General features: G+C 42.3%; 1 protein-coding gene and 2 long non-coding RNA genes across 3 annotated transcripts in view; 2 read left to right on the top strand and 1 right to left on the bottom strand.

The window, feature by feature from the left end:
* The window catches only part of LOC123502598 (transmembrane protein 94-like), a 26,983-nt gene extending 15,763 nt beyond the window's left edge, over window positions 1–11,220 (top strand). The window contains 10 exon segments of the mRNA XM_045251762.1: window positions 1,041–1,232; window positions 3,063–3,282; window positions 3,835–4,043; window positions 4,994–5,168; window positions 6,115–6,235; window positions 6,831–6,955; window positions 7,221–7,467; window positions 8,733–8,826; window positions 9,671–9,844; window positions 10,616–11,220. Coding sequence (XP_045107697.1) covers window positions 1,041–1,232; window positions 3,063–3,282; window positions 3,835–4,043; window positions 4,994–5,168; window positions 6,115–6,235; window positions 6,831–6,955; window positions 7,221–7,467; window positions 8,733–8,826; window positions 9,671–9,844; window positions 10,616–10,688 — 1,630 coding nt within the window. The 3' untranslated portion in view covers window positions 10,689–11,220.
* A 553-nt stretch (window positions 11,221–11,773) lies between these two features.
* On the top strand, window positions 11,774–12,527 carry LOC123502593. The gene is made up of 2 exons (XR_006674183.1): window positions 11,774–11,858; window positions 12,041–12,527. It is a non-coding gene; the product is annotated as an uncharacterized LOC123502593 (long non-coding RNA).
* Window positions 12,528–18,860: 6,333 nt separating this feature from the next.
* Window positions 18,861–24,802, bottom strand: LOC123502588. The gene is made up of 3 exons (XR_006674182.1): window positions 24,100–24,802; window positions 23,283–23,435; window positions 18,861–18,999 (listed from the first exon to the last, which is right to left on the bottom strand). It is a non-coding gene; the product is annotated as an uncharacterized LOC123502588 (long non-coding RNA).
* Window positions 24,803–27,500: the final 2,698 nt, after the last annotated feature.

Below are 27,500 nucleotides of genomic sequence, written 5' to 3'. Positions count from 1 at the left end.
TATTACATCCCTTAGCATACCCCCCCCCTCTCTCTCTCTCTCTCTCTCTCTCTCTCTCTCTCTCTCTCTCTCTCTCTCTCTCTCTCTCTCTCTCTCTCTCTTAAAATTAGGATGATTCAAATATATTTTTCTCTATTCTGATATTGTGTGTGTGTGTGTGTGTGTTCATCTATATGTGTGTTCATCTATATCTGTGCTCTCTCTCTCTCTCTCTCTCTCTCTCTCTCTCTGGAAATTCAAACCTCTTAAAAACCCATTAAAAACCTGAGAAACCCCTATTAACCCCTTAAAAACCTCACACCACCACCAGAACCCCTTAAAAACCATTAAATCCCTTAAAATTCCCTCCCAAAACTGATTATAACTTCATTTTTAACCATTAACACCACTTAAAATCCCATACAAACCTCAGAACCCCTTAAAATCCCATAATCCCCCACTAACCTCTTAAGAACCCCTTAATATATCCTAAATCCCATTAAAAATCCTTAAACACCCATTAATCCCATACAAATCCCCATTCCAACCCCATTAACACCCTTTACCCATTTGCAGGAGCTCCCTTGAGGTGTCTAAGGGGTTGAGTCACTCAGCCCCATCTGCCATCAACCTCGAATCTCTTAAAATCTTCTTAAACCCCTTAAAAACCCTTAAAAGTATCTAAATCTCCTTTCAGACCTCTTAAATTCTATCAAAACCCTTTAAATCCCCTTAGAAACCCTCCAAATCTCCTTAAAATTCCTAAATCCCCTTAAAACCCATATAATACCCTTTAAAACTCCTAAATCCCCTTAAAAACCTCATAACCCCTTTTAAACACCTTCAAACCCCTCAAATCCCCTTAAAAACCTCATGACACCCCCAAAACCCATTAAAAACCCTGAAAACCTTTATAACACCACCAAAACCCCTTAAAAACCCCTCAAATCCCCTTAAAAACCTCATAACACCACCAAAACCCTGCAAATCCCTTTAAAAACCTCAAAACACCCCTTAAAAACCCCTTTCAAAACCCATTAACACCCTTTACCCATTTGCAGGAGCTCCCTTGAGGTGTCTAAGGGGTTGAGTCACTCGGCCCCCTCTGCCATTAACCTCGAGGTGTCTCAAGTGAAGTTCGAGGATGAAGTTTCCATATGCTCTCAGCTGAGTCCTAGTGAGATCTCGTGCAAGGAAGAGGAGGAGGAGGAGGAGGAGGAGGAGGAAGAGGAGGTGGTGTCGGAAGAGTCTAGGTAGGTGTTGTGGTGTTGTGGTGGTGTTTTGTTATGTTTTGTGGTGTTTTTGGGTGTTTTGTGGTGTTTTTGTGGTGTTTTGTGGTGTGTTTTGTGGTGTTTTGTGGTGTTTTTCGTGTTTTTGTGGTGTTGTGGTTTCAAAGTGTGGAAGTTATTGGTGTTTTTCAAGGGTGTAGTGGAAGTTATTGGTGTTTTCAAGGGTGTAGTGGAAGTTATTGGTGTTTTCAAGGGTGTAGTGGAAGTTATTGGTGTTTTCAAGGGTGTAGTGGAAGTTATTGGTGTTTTCAAGGGTGTAGTGGAAGTTATTGGTGTTTTCAAGGGTGTAGTGGAAGTTATTGGTGTTTTCAAGGGTGTAGTGGAAGTTATTGGTGTTTTGGTGTGTTTTCAAGGGTGTAGTGGAAGTTATTGGTGTTTTCAAGGGTGTAGTGGAAGTTATTGGTGTTTTCAAGGGTAGTGGAAGTTATTGGTGTTTTCAAGTGTAGTGGAAGTTGTTTTCAAGGGTGTAGTGGAAGTTATTGGTGTTTTCAAGGGTGTAGTGGAAGTTATTGGTGTTTTCAAGGGTGTAGTGGAAGTTATTGGTGTTTTCAAGGGTGTAGTGGAAGTTATTGGTGTTTTCAAGGGTGTAGTGGAAGTTATTGGTGTTTTCAAGGGTGTAGTGGAAGTTATTGGTGTTTTCAAGGGTGTAGTGGAAGTTATTGGTGTTTTCAAGGGTGTAGTGGAAGTTATTGGTGTTTTCAAGGGTGTAGTGGAAGTTATTGGTGTTTTCAATTGGTGGGTGTAGTGGAAGTTATTGGTGTTTTCAAGGGTGTAGTGGAAGTTATTGGTGTTTTCAAGGGTGTAGTGGAAGTTATTGGTGTTTTCAAGGGTGTAGTGGAAGTTATTGGTGTTTTCAAGGGTGTAGTGGAAGTTATTGGTGTTTTCAAGGGTGTAGTGGAAGTTATTGGTGTTTTCAAGGGTGTAGTGGAAGTTATTGGTGTTTTCAAGGGTGTAGTGGAAGTTATTGGTGTTTTCAAGGGTGTAGTGGAAGTTATTGGTGTTTTCAAGGGTGTAGTGGAAGTTATTGGTGTTCAAGGGTGTAGTTGGTGTTTTCAAGGGTGTAGTGGAAGTTATTGGTGTTTTCAAGGGTGTAGTGGAAGTTATTGGTGTTTTCAAGGGTGTAGTGGAAGTTATTGGTGTTTTCAAGGGTGTAGTGGAAGTTATTGGTGTTTTCAAGGGTGTAGTGGAAGTTATTGGTGTTTTCAAGAGGGTAGCGGAAGTTTTTGATGTTTTCAAGGGTGTAGTGGAAGTTATTGGTGTTTTCATGGGTGTAGTGGAAGTTTTTCAAGGGTGTAGTGGAAGTTATTGGTGTTTTCAAGGGTGTAGTGGAAGTTATTGGTGTTTTCAAGGGTGTAGTGGAAGTGGTGTTTTCAAGGGTGTAGTGGAAGTGGTGTTTTCAAGGGTGTAGTATTGGTGTTTTCAAGGGTGTAGTGGAAGTTATCAAGGGTGTAGTGGAAGTTAGGGTGTAGTGGAAGTTATTGGTGTTTTCAAGGGTAGTGGAAGTGTGTTTTCAAGGGTGTAGTTTTCAAGGGTGTAGTGGAAGTTATTGTGAAGGGTGTCAAGTGGTTTTCAATTGGTGTTTTCAAGGGTGTAGTGGAAGTTATTAGTGTTTTTCAAGGGTGTAGTGGAAGTTATTAATGTTTTTCAAGGGTGTAGTGGAAGTTATTGGTGTTTTTCAAAGGTGTAGTGGAAGTTATTGTGAAGTAGTATATGGAAGTTGAGTGTTTTCAAGGGAGTAGTGGAAGTTATATTTGAGTCATTGTGGTTAAAATTCTCTCTCTCTCTCTCTCTCAGATTTGGAACATTTGGCTACCGGTGTGAAGGAGGAACAAGTGAAGAATGCATAATGCTGGAAGAAGAGGAAGAGGAGGAGGAGGAGGAGAGGAGGAGGAGGAGGATAGGAGGAGAAGAAGAAGAAGAGGAGGAGGAGGAGGAGGAGGAGGAGGAGTCAGCTTCACGAGTTACAGACAGCACAGAGAGGTCGGCTTTTACGCTCATTGATAAATATAACAGGGTGAGTGAGAGAGAGAGAGAGAGAGAGAGAGAGAGAGAGAGAGAGAGAGAGAGAGAGAGAGAGAGATAGTTAGTGTGTGTGTGTTATTATTTTTATTAATATTAGTCTCTCTCCTTTCTTCCTTCTATTTTTCTCTTCTCCTCCTCCTCCTCCTCCTCCTCCTCTTCCTTTAAAAACACCCTCTTCCTCCTCCTCCTCTTCCTCCTCTTCCTTTAACCCTCTTCCTCCTCCTCCTCTTCCTTTAAAAACACCCTCTTCCTCCTCCTCCTCCTCTTCCTTTAAACACACCCTCTTCCTCCTCCTCCTCTTCCTTTAAACACACCCTCCTCCTCCTCCTCCTCTTCCTTTAAAAACACCCTCTTCCTCCTCCTCCTCCTCTTCCTTTAAAACACCCTCTTCCTCCTCCTCCTCCTCTTCCTTTAAAAACACCCTCTTCCTCCTCCTCCTCCTCTTCCTCCTCTTCCTTTAAAAACACCCTCTTCCTCCTCCTCCTCCTCCTCCTCCTCCTCTTCCTTCCCTCCACCACCACCACCACCACCACCACCACCACAGGCAAGACTCCCGAAGGGCATCGAGAACATCAAGCCGCACCTGGAGAATGTTGACAACGTGCCCTTACTGGTGTCTCTCTTCACGGACTGCACCCCCCCCACCACCGCCAAGATGCTGACCCTTATGCAGGAGTACACAGAGGTCACAGTGGTCATGGGGTCGTCCGCCAGTGCCGATAATATGCCACTCTTTATGCTGGCCGATGCGAGGTGAGGCTGGCTTAGGGTTAGGTTAGGTTAGGTTAGGTTAGGTTAGGTTGGGTTAAAAATGTCTCAAAGTGTCTCAAAATGCCTCAAAACACCTCTAAACACTGCTGTACACTTCAAAACACCTCAAGACATCTCAAGACATCTCAAAACACCTCAAAACATCTCAAAACACACCAAAACACTGCAATACACTTCAAAACATCTAAAAACACAGCAAAACATCACATATACACCTCAAAACACTGTAATACACTTCATAATACATCAAAACATCCCAAAACACCTCACGACATCTCAAAACACACCAAAACTCCTCAAAAACATCCCAAAACACACCAAAACACCTGAAAACATCCCAAAACACACCAAAACACCTCAAAACATCCCAAAACACACCAAAACACCTGAAAAACATCCCAAAACATACCAAAACACCTCAAAACATCCCAAAACACACCAAAACACTGCAATACACTTCAAAACATCCAAAAACACAGCAAAACATCACATATACACCTCAAAACACTGTAATACACTTCAAAATACATCAATACACTTCAAAACACCTCTAAACACCGCAATACACTTCAAAACACCCAAAAAAACACATCAAAACACCCAAAACACATCAAACACACCCAAAATCTCCAAAAACACACCAAAACACCAAAAACACATCAAAACACCCTGCCACACCCCAAGAACACTCAAAAACACCTTAAAACACCCTAGAACACTCAAAAACACACCAAAACACCTCAAAACACACCAAAACACCTCAAAACACCCTGCCACACCCCAAGAACACTCAAAAACACACCAAAAACACACAAAAACACCTCAAAACACCCTGCCACACCCCAAGAACACTCAAAAACACACAAAACACCCCCAAAAACACCACAACACCCCCAAAACACCCTGTCAGCCCATGTCTTTCTCCCTGCCAGCCTGTCAGTGGACCCCTTATACCCACAAGTCTGTATGAGAGAGGCAGTGTCGGTCCGGCCCCCCCCTGGCAGTGGTCCGGGCCCTGAGGAAGTTGCCAAGGCCTTGAACATCCTCCCCTGCTCCCTGGCACTCACCCCCCACAGCAGGGTGTCTCTGGTGTCCCTGATAATGGAGGTAAGGGGGATTAAGGGGTTCTGAATGGGATTTAAGGGGTTTGGCAGGGTTTTTAAGGGGATTAGCATGTTTTTAAGAGGATTGGTAGGGTTTTAAGGATTCTGAGGGGGATTTAAGGGGTTTGGCAGGGGATTTAAGGGGATTAGTATAGTTTTAAGAAGATTGGCAGGGTTTTTAAGGGGATTAGCATAGTTTTAAGAGGATTGGCAGGGTTTTTAAGGGGATTAGCATAGTTTTAAGAGGATTGGCAGGGTTTTTAAGGGGATTAACATGTTTTTAAGAGGATTGGTAGGGTTTTAAGGGGTTCTGAGGGGGATTTAAGGGGATTAGCATATTTTTAAGAAGATTGGCAGGGTTTTTAAGGGGATTAGCATATTTTTAAGAGGATTGGTAGGGTTTTAAGAAGGATTAAGGGGTTCTGATTTTAGGGATTTTAAAGGTTTTTAAATGAGATTGAATGGTTTTTAAGAGGTTTAGGGGAATTTACTGGGTTCTAAGAAGTTTTAAGGGTATTTTAAGTGATTTGCTGGGTTTTAAGGGGATTTTAAGAGTTTTTAAGGGACTTGATTGGGTTTTAAGGGATTTAATAAGAATTGACAGAGTTTTGGGATTTTATTGTTTGTTAAAAATTTGCATTATTTTTTGTAATTATGAAAAGTATTATAGCTACTAATTCTCTCTCTCTCTCTCTCTCTCTCTCTCTCTCTTTCTCATTTTTCTATATTTTCTCTCTCTCTCTCTCTCTCTCTCTCTCTCTCTCTCTCTCTCTCTCTCTCTCTCTCTCTCTCTCTCTCTCTCTCTCTCTCTCTCTCTCTCTCTCTCTCTCTCTCTCTCTCATTTTTTCTTTCTTAATTTTTCTTTTCCTTTTTCTCTCTCTCTCTCTCTCTCTCTCTCTCTCTCTCTCTCTCTCTCTCTCTCTCTCTCTCTCTCTCTCTCTCTCCCCCAGGCACGTCACTACATGCAACAAGTAATGAGCTGTTTTCAATTCTGGGCATGTTGTTGCCTCTCTCTCTCTCTTCTCCAACTCCTGGCTGCCACCGCTGCCCTCCCCCCCCTGCTGTCCTCAGGTGAGCCCCCTACACCACTTCTACACCACCACAATGCCATAAAACTAACCCCAACACCACAAAACACCACAAACTTTTCATCTTACCTTTTAAAACACCAGAAAACACCACAGAACTACCTGTAGATATCTTAAAACACCATAAAACATCACAAACTTCTCTCCTTACCTTTTAAAACACCACAAAACTACATCTACACTGTATAAACACCATAAAACACCACAAAACTACCACAACACCAGTAAAACACCATAAAACTATATGTAATCTCTTAAAACACCACTAAACTACCTCAACACCTTTTAAAACACCATAAAACACCACAAAACACCATAAAACTATATGTAATCTCTTAAAACACCACTAAACTACCTCAACACCTTTTAAAACACCATAAAACTATATGTAATCTCTTAAAAACACCACTAAACTACCTCAACACCTTTTAAAAGATCATAAAACACCACAAAACTACCTTCAACACCACAAAAACACATTTCTCATGATTAAAAGCAGTAAAAATAATTCTCTCTCTTTTTCTTTAAATATACCACACACACTCTCCCTCTCTCTCTCTCTCTCTTTCTCTATGCAGGTGATGTGCTTTGGCTGGTGTTGGTGGTGTTGCCTTGTCTGTCAGTGTCGCTGGTGGCTGCCCCCACCAACCCAGCGGTGATGAACCAGGCCACTGGGAAGAACACTGTGCTATTTGACAAGCAGGTGTGTGTGTGTGTGTGTGTGAGGAGGAGGAGGAGGAGGAGGAGGAGGAGGAGGAGGAGGAGGAGGTAATATTTGTTAATCTATCTCTCTCTCTCTCAAAAAAAAAAAAAAAAATCAATATTCTCTCAATTTTTCATTTATCAATCTATCTATCTATCTATCTATCCCAATTCTCTTCTCTTTTATTTCTATTCCTTCATTTACTCCTCCTCCTCCTCTTCCTCCTCCCTTTATCTATCTATTTATCTATTTATCTATTTTTCAGGTTCTGCGAGACATCTTTAAATTCTACGTGTGTAAATTCATCCCCTCGGTGGTGGTGGCGGTGGTGTGTGGTGCTGCTATGCTGGCCTCCTTCTGTCAACACCTCCACCACCACCAGCTTCACCACCACACAGGCACACAGGAGGAGGAGGAGGCGGTGGAGAGAATGGGTTTTAATACATCTGTGTTTGGTGGTGGTGGTGGTGGTGGTGGTGGTGGTGTGTGTTTTATGTGTATCCTTATGCTGGGTAAGTGTGTGTGTGTGTGTGTGTGTGTGTGTGTGTGTGTGTGTGTGTGTGTGTGTGTGTGTGTGTGTGTGTGTGTGTGTTTGTGTTTTTCTGCTTCTTCTTCCTCGTCATCTTCTTCTTCTTCTCCATCTTCTTCTTCATCTCCTTCTTTTTCATCCTCCTCCTCCTCCTCCTTTTTTTTTTCTTTGTCTATTCTCTCTCTCTCTCTCTCTCTCTCTCTCTCTCTCTCTCTCTCTCTCTCTCTCTCTCTCAAAATGAAAATATATAAACAATTTCATAATTTATTAAAAGCATCACATTTTTTGAATTAGAAAATATAAAACTAATTCTTTCTCTCTCTCTCTCTCTCTCTAGGGGGGGCGAGGGGGGGGCGGCGGGCCAGTGGTGGGGGGGTTGGGGAGACCAGTACCCCCACTCCCTCAATTTGGTGCAGTGCTGTGTGGCCTTTCTACTTGTGTACTACTATTGTGAGTAGTAGTAGTAGTAGTAGTAGTAGTAGTAGTAGTAGTAGTAGTAGTAGTAGTGGTGGTGGTGGTGGTGGTGGTGGTAATAATTTTGTATGCATTGTCTCTCTCTCTCTCTCTCTCTCTCTCTCTCTCTCTCTCTCTCTCTGATAAATTTGTGAATATTTATTAAAAGTTTGCATTAATATAAATTTTTTAGCTATTTATCATGACAACTATCAAACTCTCTCTCTCTCTCTCTCTCTCTCTCTCTCTCTCTCTATCTCATTCTCTCATTTTTTTCCCTCCTGTCTTTCTTTTTCTCATTTTCTCTCTCTCTATTTATTTCCCTCCTCTCTTTCACTTAAAATATCATAACTCTCTCTCTCTCTCTTTCACTTAAAATATCGTAACTCTCTCTCTCTCTCTCTCTTTCACTTAAAATATCATAACTCTCTCTCTCTCTCACTTAAAATATCATAACTCTCTCTCTCTCACTTAAAATATCATAACTCTCTCTCTCTCTCTCTCTCTCTTAAAATATCATAACTCTCTCTCTCTCTCTTTCACTTAAAATATCATAACTCTCTCTCTCTTTCACTTAAAATATCATAACTCACTCTCTCTCTTTCACTTAAAATATCATAACTCTCTCTCTCTCTCTCACTTAAAATATAACTCTCTCTCTCTCTCTCAAAATATCATAACTCTCATTCTCTCATATTTCTCTCTCTCTCTCTCTCTCTCTCATATATTTTTTTCTCTCTCTCTCTCTCATTCTTTCTCATTTTTTTCACTCACTCTCTCTCTCTCCCCCCCCAGGTGCCATCTCCGTGTCGTTTGTACACCGGATGTACACCGTATGGAAACGGAACCCTCTCAGGAACAGATGCTGGGCTGCTACTGTCCTTGTGGTGTGAGTGTGTCCCTGCGTCCTACACCACCACAACACCACAACACCACATCAAAGCATTAATTCTATCTAAACACACCACAACACCACATCAAAGCATTAATTCTATCTAAACACACCACAACACCACATCAAAGGGTTAATTCTATCTAAACACACCACAACACCACATCAAAGGGTTAATTCTAACTAAACACACCACAACACCACATCAAAGCATTAATTCTATCTAAACACACCACAACACCACATCAAAGCATTAATTCTATCTAAACACACCACAACACCACATCAAAGCATTAATTCTATCTAAACACACCACAACACCACATCAAAGCATTAATTCTCACTAAACACACCACAACACCACATCAAAGCATTAATTCTATCTAAACACACCACAACACCACATCAAAGCATTAATTCTATCTAAACACACCACAACACCACATCAAAGCATTAATTCTCACTAAACACACCACAACACCACATCAAAGCATTAATTCTATCTAAACACACCACAACACCACATCAAAGGGTTAATTCTCCATTTTACAACACCACTAACACCACAAAAACCTTGATTCTTTACCTTTTGACACCTACACCATTTCTAACACCACAACACCACTTCAAAACATTAATTCTCCATTTTAAAACACCACTAACACCACAAAAACACCCAAGATACTAATTATCAACCTTTCAACACCACAAAAAAAAAAAATTACTCCACAACACCACAAAACACCCTAATTTTCAACACCACCACAAAACACCATTAATACTCATCTTAACACCACAAAACACTCACAACATCAATTCTAACACTATAACACTATTGCAGACTGGTGTTGCAGGCGGTGTACAGTGTTGTGAGTCTGTCGGTGGCCGGTGGTGGTGGCGGTGGTGATGAAGTGCCAGGATTAAGTGCCATACCTCCCTATCTATGGCCCTTGGCTCTATTATGGCCCCTATTGGCACTTCCTCTTAATGAGTTCATAAAGCATAAGGAGATAAGGTAAGGGGTGGTGGTGGTGGTGGTGGTGGTGTGGGTGAGAGAGAGAGAGAGATCCATTAGCCATTAGGAGTCAGTTAGGTTGTAGAAATAGTATGTTTTAGATAGTTATATATCAGAAATAGTGTTTTAATAGGAGGTAGAACATTCAGTAGCGTGACGTGTTTCCCTATTCCTTGTGGTGACTATTTGGTGACTATTTGGTGACTATTTGGTGACTATTTACTGCCTCCTGTGTGTTCTTAACCCCTTCAGTAGTGTGACGTGTTTCCCTATTCCTTGTGGTGACTATTTGGTGATTTTCTACAGCTTCACAAACTCATGTGGGGGATTAAAATGGTGAAGACTGTGGCCATTAATCTTGTACCCTCCATACACCCTTGCTAATGTCAATAAAATGGTCTAATGGTGCACAAAACCCCATTAAAATAGTGAAGACTGTGGCCATTAATCTTGTACCCTCCATAGACCCTTGCTAATGTCAATAAAATGGTCTAATGGTACACAAAACTCAATTAAAATAGTGAAGACTGTGGCTATTAATCTTCTGCCCTCCATAGACCCTTGCTAATGTCAATAAAATGGTCTAATGGTGCACAAAACCCCATTAAAATAGTGAAGACTGTGGCCATTAATCTTGTACCCTCCATAGACCCTTGCTAATGTCAATAAAATGGTCTAATGGTGCACAAAAAAGGTAAAAATGTGTCCCAGTACTGAAGAGGTTAATGGCTAAAGACTAATATATTTCTCTCTCTCTCTCTCTCTTTCCAGGATCAACGTTCGGTACCAGAAGAAGGCGAGGTTGTTGTTTGGTACAAAATTGGGTATGAATTCACCTTTTTAATGGGTGGTGGTGGTGGTGGTGGTGGTGGTGGTGTCTGTCTGTCTGTGTGTCTGTGTGTGTGTCTCGTTTTGTCTTGTTCTGTCTCTCTCTCTCTCTCTTTTTCATATTTTTTTTGCTTTCTCTCTCTCTCTCGTTTTTGTTTTCTCTCTTCCTTCTGCCTCCGCCTCCTCCTCCTCCTCCTCCTCTCCTCCTCCTCTTCCTCTTCCTCCTCTTCTTCTTCTTCTTCTTGACCACCATAACTGCAAATACAATGGTTCCTTATAAGTTATGTCACACACACACACACACACACACACACACACACACACACACACACACACACACACACACAAAGATTTTACTGGAATTATTATTATTATTATTATTATTTGTGCCATTGAGAGAGAGAGAGAGAGAGAGAGAGAGAGAGAGAGAGAGAGAGAGAATAAAAACAATCTTATCAACACAACACTCATTACAAAAAAAAAAATAATAAAACAAGTACAAAAACACACAGATGCATTATGGGTAGCCAAATAAAAATGGCGGAGAATTTGAAGATTTAATTGAAAACAAATTCCAATATTTTTCCCTTAAATTCTATGTAAATACTTTTAAATATATCAAAACTGAGAGAGCATGGCTAATATTGTGGGTTTTGAGGGGTTTGTGGGTAATATTTTGAGGTTAGAGTGGGTTTTGAGGGGTTTATGGGTAATATTTTGAGGTTAGAGTGGGTTTTGAGGGTTTATGGGTAATATTTTGAGGTTAGAGTGGGTTTTGAGGGGTTTGTGGGTAATATTGTGGGTTTTGAGGGTTTGTGGGTAATATTTTGAGGTTAGAGTGGGTTTTGAGAGGTTTGTGGGTAATATTGTGGGTTTTGAGGGGTTTGTGGGTAATATTTTGAGGTTAGAGTGGGTTTTGAGAGGTTTATGGGTAATATTTTGAGGTTAGAGTGGGTTTGAGGTTTGTGGGTAATATTGTGGGTTTTGAGGGTTTGTGGGTAATATTTTGAGGTTAGAGTGGGTTTGAGAGGTTTATGGGCAATATTTTGAGGTTAGAGTGGGTTTGAGGTTTGTGGGTAATATTGTGGGTTTGAGGGTTGTGGGTAATATTTTGAGGTTAGAGTGGGTTTTGAGGGGTTTGTGGGTAATATTGTGGGTTTTGAGGGTTTATGGGTAATATTTTGAGGTTAGAGTGGGTTTTGAGGGGTTTGTGGGTAATATTGTGGGTTTTGAGGGTTTATGGGTAATATTTTGAGGTTAGAGTGGGTTTTGAGGGGTTTGTGGGTAATATTGTGGGTTTTGAGGGGTTTATGGGTAATATTTTGAGGTTAGAGTGGGTTTTGAGGGGTTTATGGGTAATATTTTGAGGCTATAGAGCGAGTTCTGAGGGGATTGTGGGTAATTTTTGGGGTCAGAGTGTAGGAGGGGCTTCCTCTTCACACTCGGGGCAATAATGGCTTCCTAGAAAAAAAAATATATTGTTTGAGGAAAATGTGTGAAAATATTAAGTTTGTAAATATTAATGAGGGAAATATTTTTGACTGGGATTTTTAAATAGAAAGAAATTAATTGTTTGTGAGGAAAATGTGTGAAATAAAATGAAGTTTGTAAATATTAATGAAGGAAGATGAGGAAAAATATCTGTTTATGAGGAAAATAAATGAAGTTTGTAAATATTAATGAGGAAAAATATGTTTATGAGGAAAATGTGTGGAAATAAAATGAAGTTTGTAAATATTAATGAGGAAAAATGAGGAAAAATATCTGTTTATGAGGAAAATGTGTGGAAAAAATGAAGTTTGTAAATATTAATGAGGAAAAATGAGGAAAAATATCTGTTTATGAGGAAAATGTGTGGAAATAAATGAAGTTTGTAAAATAATAAGGAAAATATTTGACGGAAAAAAATTTGTTCATGAGGTATTAAATGAGGAAAAATATTTATTGTTTATGAGGAAAATTGTGTAAAAAAAAAATGAAGTTTGTAAATATTAATAAGGAAAATAATTAACTTTAGGATTTAAATGGAAAAAAAATTAATTGAGGAAAATTGTAAAAAAAAAAATGAAGTTTGTAATAATTAGTGAAGGAAATGAGGAAAAATATTTATTGTTTATGAGGAAATTATGTAAAAAAAAAAAAAATGAAGTTTGTAAATATTAATAAGGAAATATTTGACTTTTGGGTTTTAAACAGAAAAAAAATATTATTTGTAAATATTAAAAATGAAAATATTGACTCAGGTTGTAAAATTAATTGTTTCTAAATAAAATATGTGAAGAAATGAAGTTTGTGAATATTAGTGAAGAAATATTTGACTTTTGGGTTTAAAACAGAAAAAAAATATTGTTTGTAAATATTAAAAATGAAAATATTGACTCAGGTTGTAAAATTAATTGTTTCTAAATAAAATATGTGAAGAAATGAAGTTTGTGAATATTAGTGAAGAAATATTTGACTTTTGGGTTTAAAATAGAGAAAAATATTGTTTTCTAAATATTAATGAAGAAAATATTGACTCAGGTTTAAAATTAATTGTTTCTAAGCAAAATATGTGAAGAAATGAAGTTTGTAAATATTAATGAAGAAAAATATTTGACTTTTTGCGTTTAAAATAGAGAAGAAATATTGTTTGTAAATATTAACTAAGAAAATAATCAACTTTCCGGTTTAAAATGAGGGAAAAAAAAAAATATTATTATTGTCTCCAAGGAAAATATGTAAAAAATTGAAGTTTGTGAATATTAATGAAGAAAATGGAAAAAAAGTTTCAAAAAAAAAAAAAAAAAAAAAATCAAAATGTAAAAATGAATAAATTGTAAGTTTGTAAATAAAAAAAAAAATAAATAAATAAAACTAACATTTGTATATAGAAGAAGAAGAAGAAGAAGAAGAAGAAGAGGAAGAAATCTAGAGAACCCTTACCGATGTCTATTTTTGTGTGTATATGTACGTATGTATGTATGTGTGTATATTTTGTGTACGCGTGTGTACGTTTTTCCAAGGCAGCTCGTGTACGTTTGTGTGTTTGTACGTATAATAAAAAGTGTTGTTATGTTGTCTTTCATTTGAGAGAGAGAGAGAGAGAGAGAGAGAGAGAGAGAGAGAGAGAGAGAGAGAGAGAGAGAGAGAGAAGAGGAGGAGGAGGAGGAGGAGAGAGGAGGAGGAGGAGGAGGAGGAGAGAAAGAGAAAGAGGAGGAGGAGGAGGATGGGAGAGAGAAAGAGAAAGAGGAGGAGGAGAACGGGGAGAGAGAGAGAAAGAGAAAGAGGAGGAGGAGGAGGAGGACTGGGAGAGAGAAAGAGAAAGAGGAGGAGGAGGACGGGGAGAGAGAAAGAGAAAGAGGAGGAGGAGAGAGAGAGAGAGAAAGAGAAAGAGGAGGAGAGAGAAAGGGAAGAAGAGGAGGAGGAGGGGAGAAAGAGAAAGAAAGGAAGGAGGAGAGAGAGAAAGAGAAAGAAGAAGAAGAGGAGGAGGAGGAGGAGGAGAGAAAGAAAGAAGAGGAGGAGGAGGAGAGAAAGAGAGAGAGAAAGAGGAAGAGAAAGAGAAAGAGGAGGAGCAGGAGGAGGAGAGAGAAAAAGAGAGATAGAGGAGGAGGAGGGAGAAGAGAAAGAGGAGTAGTGTCATAACCAGCTGTAAGAATTGCCACACTGAGTTGCTTACCTTAAAAGAATCTGTGTAGACTCCTTCAATCAGGTGACCAAGCGGCAAGACTGTGGCTGGCTGTTCCTGGGGTACTCTCAAAACACAGCTCCAGATAACTCAATATTTATTACAGGCCTAATAAAAAAACATCAAAGTCAACACAACCAGCTCCCTTGCATGAAAATAATGTTAAATAATGCCCACAAATTGATACAAATTCTCCTTACTGAAACAAATTCGTCAAAAATATCAATCCTTTTTCCGAGATTTTCCTTCAATACACTCACAGAACATTGTCATTTCTCTACCAAGTAACATTAACACTACGCCAAGCTTCATCACAATCATCTTAAAACTTCACGGTACACAAAACACAAGGTAGTACTCGTGAATAAGGCGAGGCAGAGGAAGGCCCAGAGCTTCATCATGTCCGTACTCTACACACAAAATTCTTAGTTCTGTTAACGCTGCAAAAATTTGGATTGGATATTTGGGTAAGGCTCCTTCCTGGCGTGAATCACATTACGTCAGTGTTAACCAAGTCCTCTGGTGCTCATTTCTTCCATTATCCGCTACGGTCGAACTACCTTTCCTGTTTCCACTTAAATGACCTTTTTTTTACGTAGGGAAGAGTGCTGGCTCTCTAAAAGGTGCAAAAAGTCCCAAAACCTATATATTAGTTAGTTATCAATTATCTCTTAACCTCACATGCACTCTGTCATTATATTTCACGCCTACACAGATCCTTCCTTGTCCTCACCATGTTTTGACCTCCTTACCTAGGTCTATCAGTCGCCTTTGACACGGTATGCATTCCTCACCAGTCATGTTTGGGTTTGTTTGATCATTTAGTCACGGATGGTTTGAGTTCATGCTTCTTCCGTGTCCTCTGCTCCGTCTGCCCCACGCTCAGTCTCACCACACACACACACACACCAGCCTCACCATGCACACACCAGCCTCACCACACACACACACCAGCCTCACCACACACACACACACACACCAGCCTCACCACATACACACACACCAGCCTCACCACAAACACACCAGCCTCACCACTCACACACACCAGCCTCACCACACACACACACCAGCCTCACCACACACACATACCAGCCTCACCATGCACACACACACACCAGCCTCACCATGCACACACACCACACACACACACCAGCCGCACCACACACACACACACCAGCCTCACCCCACACACACACACATCAGCCTCACCACACACACACACACACCAGCCTCACCACACACACACACACCAGCCTCACCACACACACACACACACACACACACACACACACACACACACACACACACACCAGCCTCACACCACACACACACACACCAGCCTCACACACACACACACACACACCAGCCTCACCACACACACACACACCAGCCTCACCACACACACACACACACACACACACACACCAGCCTCACACACACACACCAGCCTCACCATGCACACACACACACACACACCAGCCTCACACACACACACACACACCAGCCTCACACACACACACACCAGCCTCACCATGCACACACACACACACACCAGCCTCACACACACACACACACACACCAGCCTCACCACACACACACACACACCAGCCACACACACACACACACACCAGCCTCACCACACACACACACACACACCAGCCTCACACACACACACACACACACACACACACACACACACACACACACACACACACACCAGCCTCACCACACACACACCAGCCTCACCACACACACACACCAGTCTCACCATGCACACACACACACACCAGCCTCACCACACACACACACCAGCCTCACCACACACACACACCAGCCTCACCATGCACACACACACACACACACCAGCCTCACCACACACACACACACACACACACACACACACACACACACACACACACACACACACACACACACACACACACACCAGCCTCACAACAGGAGGACGTGAGGGGAAAAAAAGGATGAGAGATACAAGAGAGAGATAAGAGAAGAGAGAAAGAATAGAGAAAGGAAAGAGGAGGAAATTTGAAAAAGAATGAAAAGAAAGGAACAGATAAGACTGAACAAATTAAATACACACACACAAGAAAAAAAAAAAAAAAAAAAAAACAAGGTAACAACTGCATTATTTCACACAGTTTGTGAAATAATTACAAGTTCAGTAAAAAAGGGAAAGTTTCACTAGAATGGAAGAGAGCTAATGTAATACTGATATTTAAAAGAGGAAAGGCAACTGAACCACTAACCTACAGACCAGCGTCACTCAGAAGTGTTTTGGGGAAGTTGTGTCAAATCATTATCAAAGAAAACTGGATTAAACATCTGGAAGAACAACAAGTCATATACAACACACAATTTGGGTTCAGGACAGGACGGTCATGTGTATCAAACTTATTATTAAGCTTCTACTCCAGAGTTACAGAAGGAGTGGAAAGCAGAGACAGACGGATGGTGGACACAGTATACCTGCACATGAAAAAGCCTTTTGATAAAGTCCCGCATGGATGACTACTTTGGAGGACAGCGAGGAACTTTGCTCGAATGGACAAGAGATTATTTGAAGGACAGGGAAATGAGAACTGTGATCAGAGATACATACTCATCTTGGGGTTAAGTAACCAGCGAGTGCCACAAGGGTCAGTGTTAGCCCCCATTATGTTTCAGGATTTATGTAAACGACATTCATATTGGGATAAACACACACACACACACACACACACACACCGTAGTGTACTTACAATCAAGAGGGCCGGGTTCGAGTTCCGGAAAGCGGCGAGGCAAATGGGACTAAAGGACCTCACACATGAAGAACGACTGAAGGAAATGGGACTAAAGGACCTCACATATGAAGAACGACTGAAGGAAATGGGACTAAAGGACCTCACATATGAAGAACGACTGAAGGAAATGGGACTAAAGGACCTCACATATGAAGAAGGACTGAAGGAAATGGGACTAAAGGACCTCACATATGAAGAACGACTGAAGGAAATGGGACTAAAGGACCTCACATATGAAGAACGACTGAAGGAAATGGGACTAAAGGACCTCACATATGAAGAACGACTGAAGGAAATGGGACTAAAGGACCTCACATATGAAGAACGACTGAAGGAAATGGGACTAAAGGACCTCACACATGAAGAAGGACTGAAGGAAATGGGACTGGCAACCTTACAAGATGGAAGAGAAGGAGGGGACCTAATAACAATGTACAAGATAGTCAATGGCACTGAAAAGATAGACAAGGAAGACCTGGTGCTGGGGACACACACACACACACACCAGCAGTCCATCTATAGTAGCGTTCAAGGAGAATTTAGACAAGGCGACAAGGCGACACACACACACACACACACACACACACACACACACACACACACACACACACACACACACACACACACACACACCCCTGCTTGATGGCTGTGTGTGTGTTCAGGGACCGTGAAGAGAGACGGCACTCACTGACAAGATACAGACAGTGACAGGAAGGACAAAGATAGTGTGGGGGAGGTAGAGATAGACAGAGAAGGAGAAAGATAGTGTTGAGTAGGGATGAGAGAGAGAGAGAGAGAGAGAGAGAGAGAGAGAGAGAGAGAGAGAGAGAGAGAGAGAGAGAGAGAGAGAGAGAGAGAGAGAGAGAGAGAGATTTATTGTTGAATTAATAAATAATTACAACAAAGGAGGAGGATGGGCCTTGCCACCCCCTCCCCCCCCTGGGCAAAGACTTAAGGTTACAGTATGAAGAATGTAACAGTGGACAGTATACACAACAAGAATACAAGTCCTTCAATAAATCAATCAATCCAGATATTGCACACCTTATTGCCTAAGACATCCTACAGTGTTGGGGCAAACTGAGGATACTCCCTGAGTGTGTCCCTGAGGCTGGCAGAGTCTAGGAGATGGTCAGTGAGGCTGTACAAGTCACGCTCACCTTGTGGCATCAATTTACCAATGAGAGGACATTCCATGATATAGTGAGGCACAGTGTGTCCCCTTGGTGCAGCACACAGCACACACACACACACAGCACACACCAGGAGAAGCACTGACTTCCCAAAAGTATTTGTAGCCTAATCTGAGCCTCACTGCCACCCTGTCCTGTGATGCAGTGTGTCTCCCGTAGGTGTAGGCACAGCTCTGGGAGACACAGCATAGTGAAGACTAGTGCCACAGTGCCACAGTGCCACTGCCCCTATGGCAACAAAGCTCCAACTGATCACTAATGCTACTTTGTACAAAGTCCTTAATGCTACTCTTAACATAACCCAGAGTGTGCTCAGTGCCAGGGTCCACTGTGGCACTGTGGTGCTGTGGCATCTTGGAGGGCACACTCAGCAAGGTGGTCTGCTTTTTCATTTAGCGGGACACCCACATGAGAGGGTCCAGGTGAAATGGACCGTGGCACCAGCACCTTCTAGGGTGTGGATGAGATAAACTAGATCACAGTCCATGGGGGAGGTGGACTGAAGGGCAAACAGTGCAGCCTGACTGTCAATAAATGTCCTGCACCCTACACATAATACTCGGCAGGTGCAGTTCACCTCTGAAGACTTCAATCCGTGCATCCCAAGATTATCCGCACGGCCTCATTCTCAACAAGCTCCACGGGACGGAGTTGGGTGGCACTAAACTGTATTAAAAGAGAGAGAGAGAGAGAGAGAGAGAGAGAGAGAGAGAGAGAGAGAGAGAGAGAGAGAGAGAGAGAGAGAGAGAGAGAGAGAGAGAGAGAGAGAGAGAGAGAATCTGTTGACAAGGTATAGAGTCATTGGAGGGAGAAAGGATGGCACACACACTGATTAGATACATGCCCATATTAAAACACTCAAATCTCTCACCAAGACAGTTTTCCAAGACACAGAGACAACTAGGCAGGTTTTCAAGACAGTTTCTCCTTTCAACAAACCAGAAATGTTGCCAATCCATCACTAAAACCATTTAAAACTCTTAAAACATGAATATCGTATCAAGAAGCCCTGTATTCTAAAATGCCTTGCTCTCTCACAATTTCTCCTTTTAACAAACCAGAAACTTTGCCAATCTATCACCAGAACCACAAAAACACCCTTAAAAACACAAGTATCTTCAACTGAAGCCTTTGGAAAGCAGCGACGTCTTCCCCTCTCACTGCAAGAATTTTCCAAGGCCACAGAGACAACTAGCCAGGTTTTTAAGACAGATTCTCCTTTCAACAAACCACAAATCTTGCCAATCTATCAGCAGAACCACAAAAACACCCTTAAAAACACAAGTATCTTCAACTGGAGCCTTTGGAAAGCAGCGACGTCTTCCCCTCTCACTGCAAGAATTTTCCAAGGCCACAGAGGCAACTAGGCAGGTATTTAAGACAGTTTCTCCCTTCAACAAACCACAAATCTTGCCAATCTATCAGCAGAACCACAAAAACACCCTTAAAACACAAGTATCTTCAACTGGAGTTTTGGAAAGCAGCGACGTCTTCCCCTCTCACTGCAAGAATTTTCCAAGGCCACAGAGGCAACTAGGCAGGTATTTAAGACAGTTTCTCCTTTCAACAAACCACAAATCTTGCCAATCTATCAGCAGAACCACAAAAACACCCTTAAAAACACAAGTATCTTCAACTGGAGCCTTTGGAAAGCAGCGACGTCTTCCCCTCTCACTGCGACAATTTTCCAAGGCCACAGAGACAACTAGGCAGGTATTTAAGACAGTTTCTCCCTTCAACAAACCACAAATCTTGCCAATCTATCAGCAGAACCACAAAAACACCCTTAAAAACACAAGTATCTTCAACTGGAGCCTTTGGAAAGCAGCGACGTCTTCCCCTCTCACTGCAAGAATTTTCCAAGGCCACAGAGGCAACTAGGCAGGTATTTAAGACAGTTTCTCCTTTCAACAAACCACAAATCTTGCCAATCTATCAGCAGAACCACAAAACACCCTTAAAACACAAGTATCTTCAACTGGAGCCTTTGGAAAGCAGCGACGTCTTCCCTCTCACTGCGACAATTTTCCAAGGCCACAGAGACAACTAGGCAGGTATTTAAGACAGTTTCTCCCTTCAACAAACCACAAATCTTGCCAATCTATCAGCAGAACCACAAAACACCCTTAAAACACAAGTATCTTCAACTGGAGCCTTTGGAAAGCAGCGACGTCTTCCTCTCACTGCGACAATTTTCCAAGGCCACAGAGACAACTAGGCAGGTATTTAAGACAGTTTCTCCTTCAACAAACCACAAATCTTGCCAATCTATCAGCAGAACCACAAAACACCCTTAAAACACAAGTATCTTCAACTGGAGCCTTTGGAAAGCAGCGATGTCTTCCCTCTCACTGCGACAATTTTCCAAGGCCACAGAGACAACTAGGCAGGTATTTAAGACAGTTTCTCCTTCAACAAACCACAAATCTTGCCAATCTATCAGCAGAACCACAAAACACCCTTAAAACACAAGTATCTTCAACTGGAGCCTTTGGAAAGCAGCGACGTCTTCCCCTCTCACTGCAAGAATTTTCCAAGGCCACAGAGACAACTAGGCAGGTATTTAAGACAGTTTCTCCTTTCAACAAACCACAAATCTTGCCAATCTATCAGCAGAACCACAAAACACCCTTAAAAACACAAGTATCTTCAACTGGAGCCTTTGGAAAGCAGCGACGTCTTCCCCTCTCACTGCGACAATTTTCCAAGGCCACAGAGACAACTAGGCAGGTATTTAAGACAGTTTCTCCCTTCAACAAACCACAAATCTTGCCAATCTATCAGCAGAACCACAAAACACCCTTAAAAACACAAGTATCTTCAACTGGAGCCTTTGGAAAGCAGCGACGTCTTCCCTCTCACTGCGACAATTTTCCAAGGCCACAGAGACAACTAGGCAGGTATTTAAGACAGTTTCTCCCTTCAACAAACCACAAATCTTGCCAATCTATCAGCAGAACCACAAAACACCCTTAAAAACACAAGTATCTTCAACTGGAGCCTTTGGAAAGCAGCGATGTCTTCCCCTCTCACTGCGACAATTTTCCAAGGCCACAGAGACAACTAGGCAGGTATTTAAGACAGTTTCTCCTTCAACAAACCACAAATCTTGCCAATCTATCAGCAGAACCACAAAACACCCTTAAAACACAAGTATCTTCAACTGGAGCCTTTGGAAAGCAGCGACGTCTTCCCCTCTCACTGCAAGAATTTTCCAAGGCCACAGAGACAACTAGGCAGGTATTTAAGACAGTTTCTCCCTTCAACAAACCACAAATCTTGCCAATCTATCAGCAGAACCACAAAAACACCCTTAAAAACACAAGTATCTTCAACTGGAGCCTTTGGAAAGCAGCGACGTCTTCCCCTCTCACTGCGACAATTTTCCAAGGCCACAGAGACAACTAGGCAGGTATTTAAGACAGTTTCTCCTTCAACAAACCACAAATCTTGCCAATCTATCAGCAGAACCACAAAAACACCCTTAAAACACAAGTATCTTCAACTGGAGCCTTTGGAAAGCAGCGACGTCTTCCCTCTCACTGCGACAATTTTCCAAGGCCACAGAGACAACTAGGCAGGTATTTAAGACAGTTTCTCCTTCAACAAACCACAAATCTTGCCAATCTATCAGCAGAACCACAAAACACCCTTAAAAACACAAGTATCTTCAACTGGAGCCTTTGGAAAGCAGCGACGTCTTCCCCTCTCACTGCGACAATTTTCCAAGGCCACAGAGACAACTAGGCAGGTATTTAAGACAGTTTCTCCTTCAACAAACCACAAATCTTGCCAATCTATCAGCAGAACCACAAAAACACCCTTAAAAACACAAGTATCTTCAACTGGAGCCTTTGGAAAGCAGCGACGTCTTCCCTCTCACTGCGACAATTTTCCAAGGCCACAGAGACAACTAGGCAGGTATTTAAGACAGTTTCTCCTTCAACAAACCACAAATCTTGCCAATCTATCAGCAGAACCACAAAACACCCTTAAAACACAAGTATCTTCAACTGGAGCCTTTGGAAAGCAGCGACGTCTTCCCCTCTCACTGCGACAATTTTCCAAGGCCACAGAGACAACTAGGCAGGTATTTAAGACAGTTTCTCCTTTCAACAAACCACAAATCTTGCCAATCTATCAGCAGAACCACAAAAACACCCTTAAAAACACAAGTATCTTCAACTGGAGCCTTTGGAAAGCAGCGACGTCTTCCCCTCTCACTGCGACAATTTTCAAAGGCCACAGAGACAACTAGGCAGGTTTACAAGACAGTTTCTCCTTTCAACAAACCACAAATCTTGCCAATCTATCAGCAGAACCACAAAAACACCCTTAAAAACACTATTCTCTCACTATCTTCTTGTTTTCCCTCCTCCACTTCTCCCTTACCTCCTCCTCTTCCTCTATTTCTTCCTGACATCGCTGCCATCACTACTAGTACACACCTGCCTCTAGAAACACTCCCAGACACCTTGAACACCTTGTATGTTACGCTAAATATGATGAGGAGAGCCAGGCACCATCTATCCTTCTCCTCCTTCTTCATTTGTCCCTCCCTCCTCCTCCTAACACTCCTACAACCACTACTAGTACACATCTGCGTCTAGAAACACTCGCAGACACCTTGGAAACCTATATTTTACGCTAAACAGGGCGAAGAGAGCCTAACACCAGCTTTTCCTCCTCCTATTCCATTATTTCCTTCCTATTTCTCTATTTCTCCTTCCTTCCTCCTCTTCACACCCTTGCCATCAATACTAGTACATACCTGCGTCTAGAAACACTGCCAGACACCTTGAAAACCTTGTATATTACGCTAATTATGACGAAGAGAGCCAGGCACCAGCTTTCCTCCTCCTTCATTTCTCCCCTCTCTCCTCCTCCTCTTCCTCTATTTCTCCTTCCTTCCTCCTCCGCACACTCCTACAAGCACTACACGTACATACCTGCGTCTAGAAACACTCCCAGACACCTTGAAAACCTTGTATATTAGGCTAAATATGGAGCCGGAGAGCCCGGCCGGCTGGTCGGGAAGCGGCGGGACTGATGACGTCACGGGCAGGGCTCCCTGGCCGAGGGGACTCGTGACGTCACGGGACCTGTAAAATACGATAACGTAATTCATTTTGAAAATCGTGTTTTTAAATAGTGCACGTAGACTGGATTCCTTTACATATTTCGATTCCTCGTATCTTTTAATTATTACCAGCACAAACAAAACACTTCCAGCCTGACCAGTAATTAAAGGAAAAATAAAAGTTAATTCAATAACTTTTACAACAGCGCCATCATTCAATACAGTTGAAGAGTCCACAAAGTTTGAGTTTGTAGGAATTCAAACACTTATAAGGACATCCACTACTTCCACAAACACTTTGAGTAGAGGTTTGACCACAAACAATAAAAACAACACGGGCCGAACACGTAAACATTTATACTTTGAACGGCACCACAGATCCATTTAGAATGTGTGTGTTCAACTCAAACACCAAATTAAACTGTTTTTATGTCAGAAACCATTTTTTGAAGCAGTAATATCTTGACTAGAAGCTTTAATTAAAAATTCCTAATCGCGGGGCCGAAAAAATGACACGGGAAACCCGACTCTTCTCAGCGTGAACACACCCACAAAACACACATGTTGCACCAACACATGGATTGAAATCACTTCAAATGTTGCCAACTGTCATTTAGAAACAACAAAACCCACCTCAACCCACAAATAAATGGTGAGAGAAATATTGGCGAAACAGTGTCACCAACCTGCCCCAGGCGGACCCAGTCCAAGATGGCGGCGGCACCAGCGGCGGCCAGACGCCACCTTGCTCACTCAAACCTTCGCCACACGGACACCAGGCGATGGCGGATCTGTTTGACGGGCTGGTGTGGAAGCCCAGGCTGGCAGCTCCATCTTGCCACAGGTTTGGCTCGTAATAAATGACAGACAAGCAAATAATGGCCGATAAAGAGGAGCGGCCTCAGGTGACCCTTTGTTGACATCCGGGTATTTCATGTTGTGGTGGGGTCAGGTCACTGCTACTTGTCCTGCAGGTTAGGGACGGCTGGCTACACCTGTAACACCTCACCATCACGACTCTTCACCGTCAAATGTTGAGTGACACGCATGTACGTAGTGGTGAAGGCTGCCGCCCTGTCCCGGCCCGCCGGCCCGCCGCTGCCTACATTCACACCTGCCTTGTGCCTTGCCGCCTTCACCCACGTCTGTGAAGTGAAGGTGACGTCACTGCCGAGCCACACACTGGTGCACTGTGTCCTCCATCAGTCACTTCCTTCCTTCACTCACTGTGTTTCATCTCGGCAGCGTGTTTTGCTCTTCTCCAACATGGCTTGTCTTTGCCACACAACACACACACTGTCATCAAACACTGCACACTGTCAAGGCATTACCACCGCAACACCAAGGAAACACTGCCACACACACACACTCGCCACACACCCGCACACCGCCGCGCCTCTCAACAAACTAAACAGTGAGCCAGTGACGTGAAGTGACGTGACGGCGCGCGGTTACCAGCTGACATGACCACTTGCTTCCTTTCTTTTCTCTAATTCCTCTGTCATTTTATCTTTTCCAATATAAAGCAACGTTTGCTTCACTTATTTCGTTGTTTTATTTTTCATTTAGTGTTTGGAAAGTCGTTCTATAGTGGAAATGAAGATACAAATGCCTACACTGTTAATCCGCTGGTGAGGTGACGATGTGGCGGGCTGTGGGCGCTTGTGGTGATCAGCTGACATGCGCACTAGGTTCCTCTCCCCACCCCCTCCCCGCCCTCTCTCTCTCTGATATCATGTCCTAACCTATAAATATCCACCACAAATGCTGTATAATGCATGTTTACAGAGAGAGAGAGAGAGAGAGAGAGAGAGAGAGAGAGAGAGAGAGAGAGAGAGACGCACGCACGCAAACTTTGGTTCTGTCCTCCATACACCCTTGCTAATGTCAATAAAATGGTCTAATGGTACACAAAACTCAATTAAAATAGTGAAGACTGTGGCCATTAATCTTCTGCCCTCCATACACCCTTGCTAATGTCAATAAAATGGTCTAATGGTACACAAAACTCAATTAAAATAGTGAAGACTGTGGCCATTAATCTTTTGCCCTCCATACACCCTTGCTAATGTCAATAAAATGGTCTAATGGTGCACAAAACAAGGTAAAAATGTGTCCCAGTACTGAAGCGATTGTTTTCACCAGCAGGCACCAAGTCTTACTATGGCCACCACCTGCTACCTAACCTAATGACACTCCACTGCTCTGGTGACTGATCTCTTAACTGAACTGACACAAACACCCACCACACCACCACAACACCACCCACTCCTTGTCTCCTTGTTCCACACCACCAGAGGACACGTGGCATTTGCAGCATTTATCAGAATTTATTGCCGTGAATTTATTAGTAGTGTAAAATGGGAAGCAAGAATTTAGCTAGTTTAAATGAGGTAGTATTATTAAGTCCATATTAAAAAACGCTCTTCTCTCACTAAACTGTTTTCCAAGGCCACAGAGATGACTGGCGTGGTTTTCAAGTGTGTTTCTACAGTTAATAATGCAGAAATCTTGTCACTCTGCCTCTAGAACCGTAAAACACAAAAAACGCTCTTCTCTCTCACCAAACTGTTTTCCAAGGCCACAGAGATGACTGGCGGGTTTTCAAGAGTGTTTCTACAGTTAATAATGCAGAAATCTTGTCACTCTGCCTCTAGAACCGTAAAACACCTAAAAACGCTCTTTTCTCTCAACACGGCTGTTTTCCAAGGCCACAGAGATGACTGGCGGGTTTTCAAGAGTTTCTACAGTTAATAATGCAGAAATCTTGTCATTCTGTCTCTATAACTGTAAAACACACACAAAAAAACTCATGTACATTTAAATAAAGCCTTTTGAAATAGAGGAGGTGAAGAAAGGTTTGATAATACTTGCTGTAAATTCTTGTGAGCCATTTTGACGCCACAAGACTAACAGATAAATGGTCTTAAAAAACTCATAAACTTCCCAATCCTTCACAAATTGCAGTATTTACTTTAACAGGGAGTGGTAGAGCTGGCTGACATGACATTTAAGCCCCAAGGAATAAAGATAACAGTATAAAATTTCAAGTTATGTCCTGAGCGTGCGTGTGGTGGTGCGCGTTGGTGGTGTAGTTGAAGTGAAGTAGCAAGGATGGTGAGATTTCAGTGCGCGTTTCAAATACTCGTTTATTACTATATTAAGACAACTAATGGTGCCATACACACACTCATAATGGTAACTAATGGCCGTGCTTACCCTGGTGTGGATGCCAGCCCCCATACACGCCCATACACCAGCCTGACACAAGATACAACCACCATCACCACTAGCGGCCCACGAGGTTCACGCAGTCACACACACGCACACATGGCACCTCATATCTCCCTCCCATGGCCTTCCCGCGCCCACACACTCACCACACGCCCTCCCCAACACCCCACTCACCACCTCACGTCACCTCAACCCCTCACTTCACCTGTAATGCCGTAAGTTCTGCTGTTTTCCTGGCACCGTGACACCTGAAGCTCTCCGTCAGCTGGTTCTTCTCCGCCATGCCTGACGTCACGGTGGACACGAAACATCTCACTCCTTCAGTATTTCAAAGGCCACAGAGATGATTAGCGGGGTTTTTACATGTGTTTCTCGTGTTAGTAATGTAGAATATTTATTAATCTGTCACTTGAACTGTATAAATACCCTTAAATACTACGGTAACATCAACTAGAGCCTTTTGAATTAATGGATGCATCGCGCAGCTGTGTTTCAGAGTCTGCGCATTAACACACACCAAGATTTAAACCGCTAAAATCAAACTCTGCATTATTTCTTTTCTTGTCTCTCTTATATTAAAAGGACTATATTTTCTCTCCCTATCACCTATTTCTCTTATATATTCCCTCTCCCACTTGGTCCTTCTCTATGACCTATTGTTTCTTCATGTTCCTTCTTCCACCTATCCCTCTCTCTCTCTCTCTCTCTCTCTCTTACATATCCTCGCCTTCTACCTATTCTATCTTCCTATCTTTTATTCCCTCGTCTACCTATCACCCCCCACACACACACACACGGTTCTCTCATGCAAAACACTAATCTCATTATCTACTTCTCTCAGAACTTTAACCCC

This window comes from Portunus trituberculatus, chromosome 2, assembly GCF_017591435.1.
Source record: "Portunus trituberculatus isolate SZX2019 chromosome 2, ASM1759143v1, whole genome shotgun sequence".
Lineage (NCBI taxonomy): Eukaryota > Metazoa > Arthropoda > Malacostraca > Decapoda > Portunidae > Portunus > Portunus trituberculatus.
Note: the sequence above shows the minus strand (reverse complement) of the source record. Positions and strands in the feature narration are given on the sequence as shown.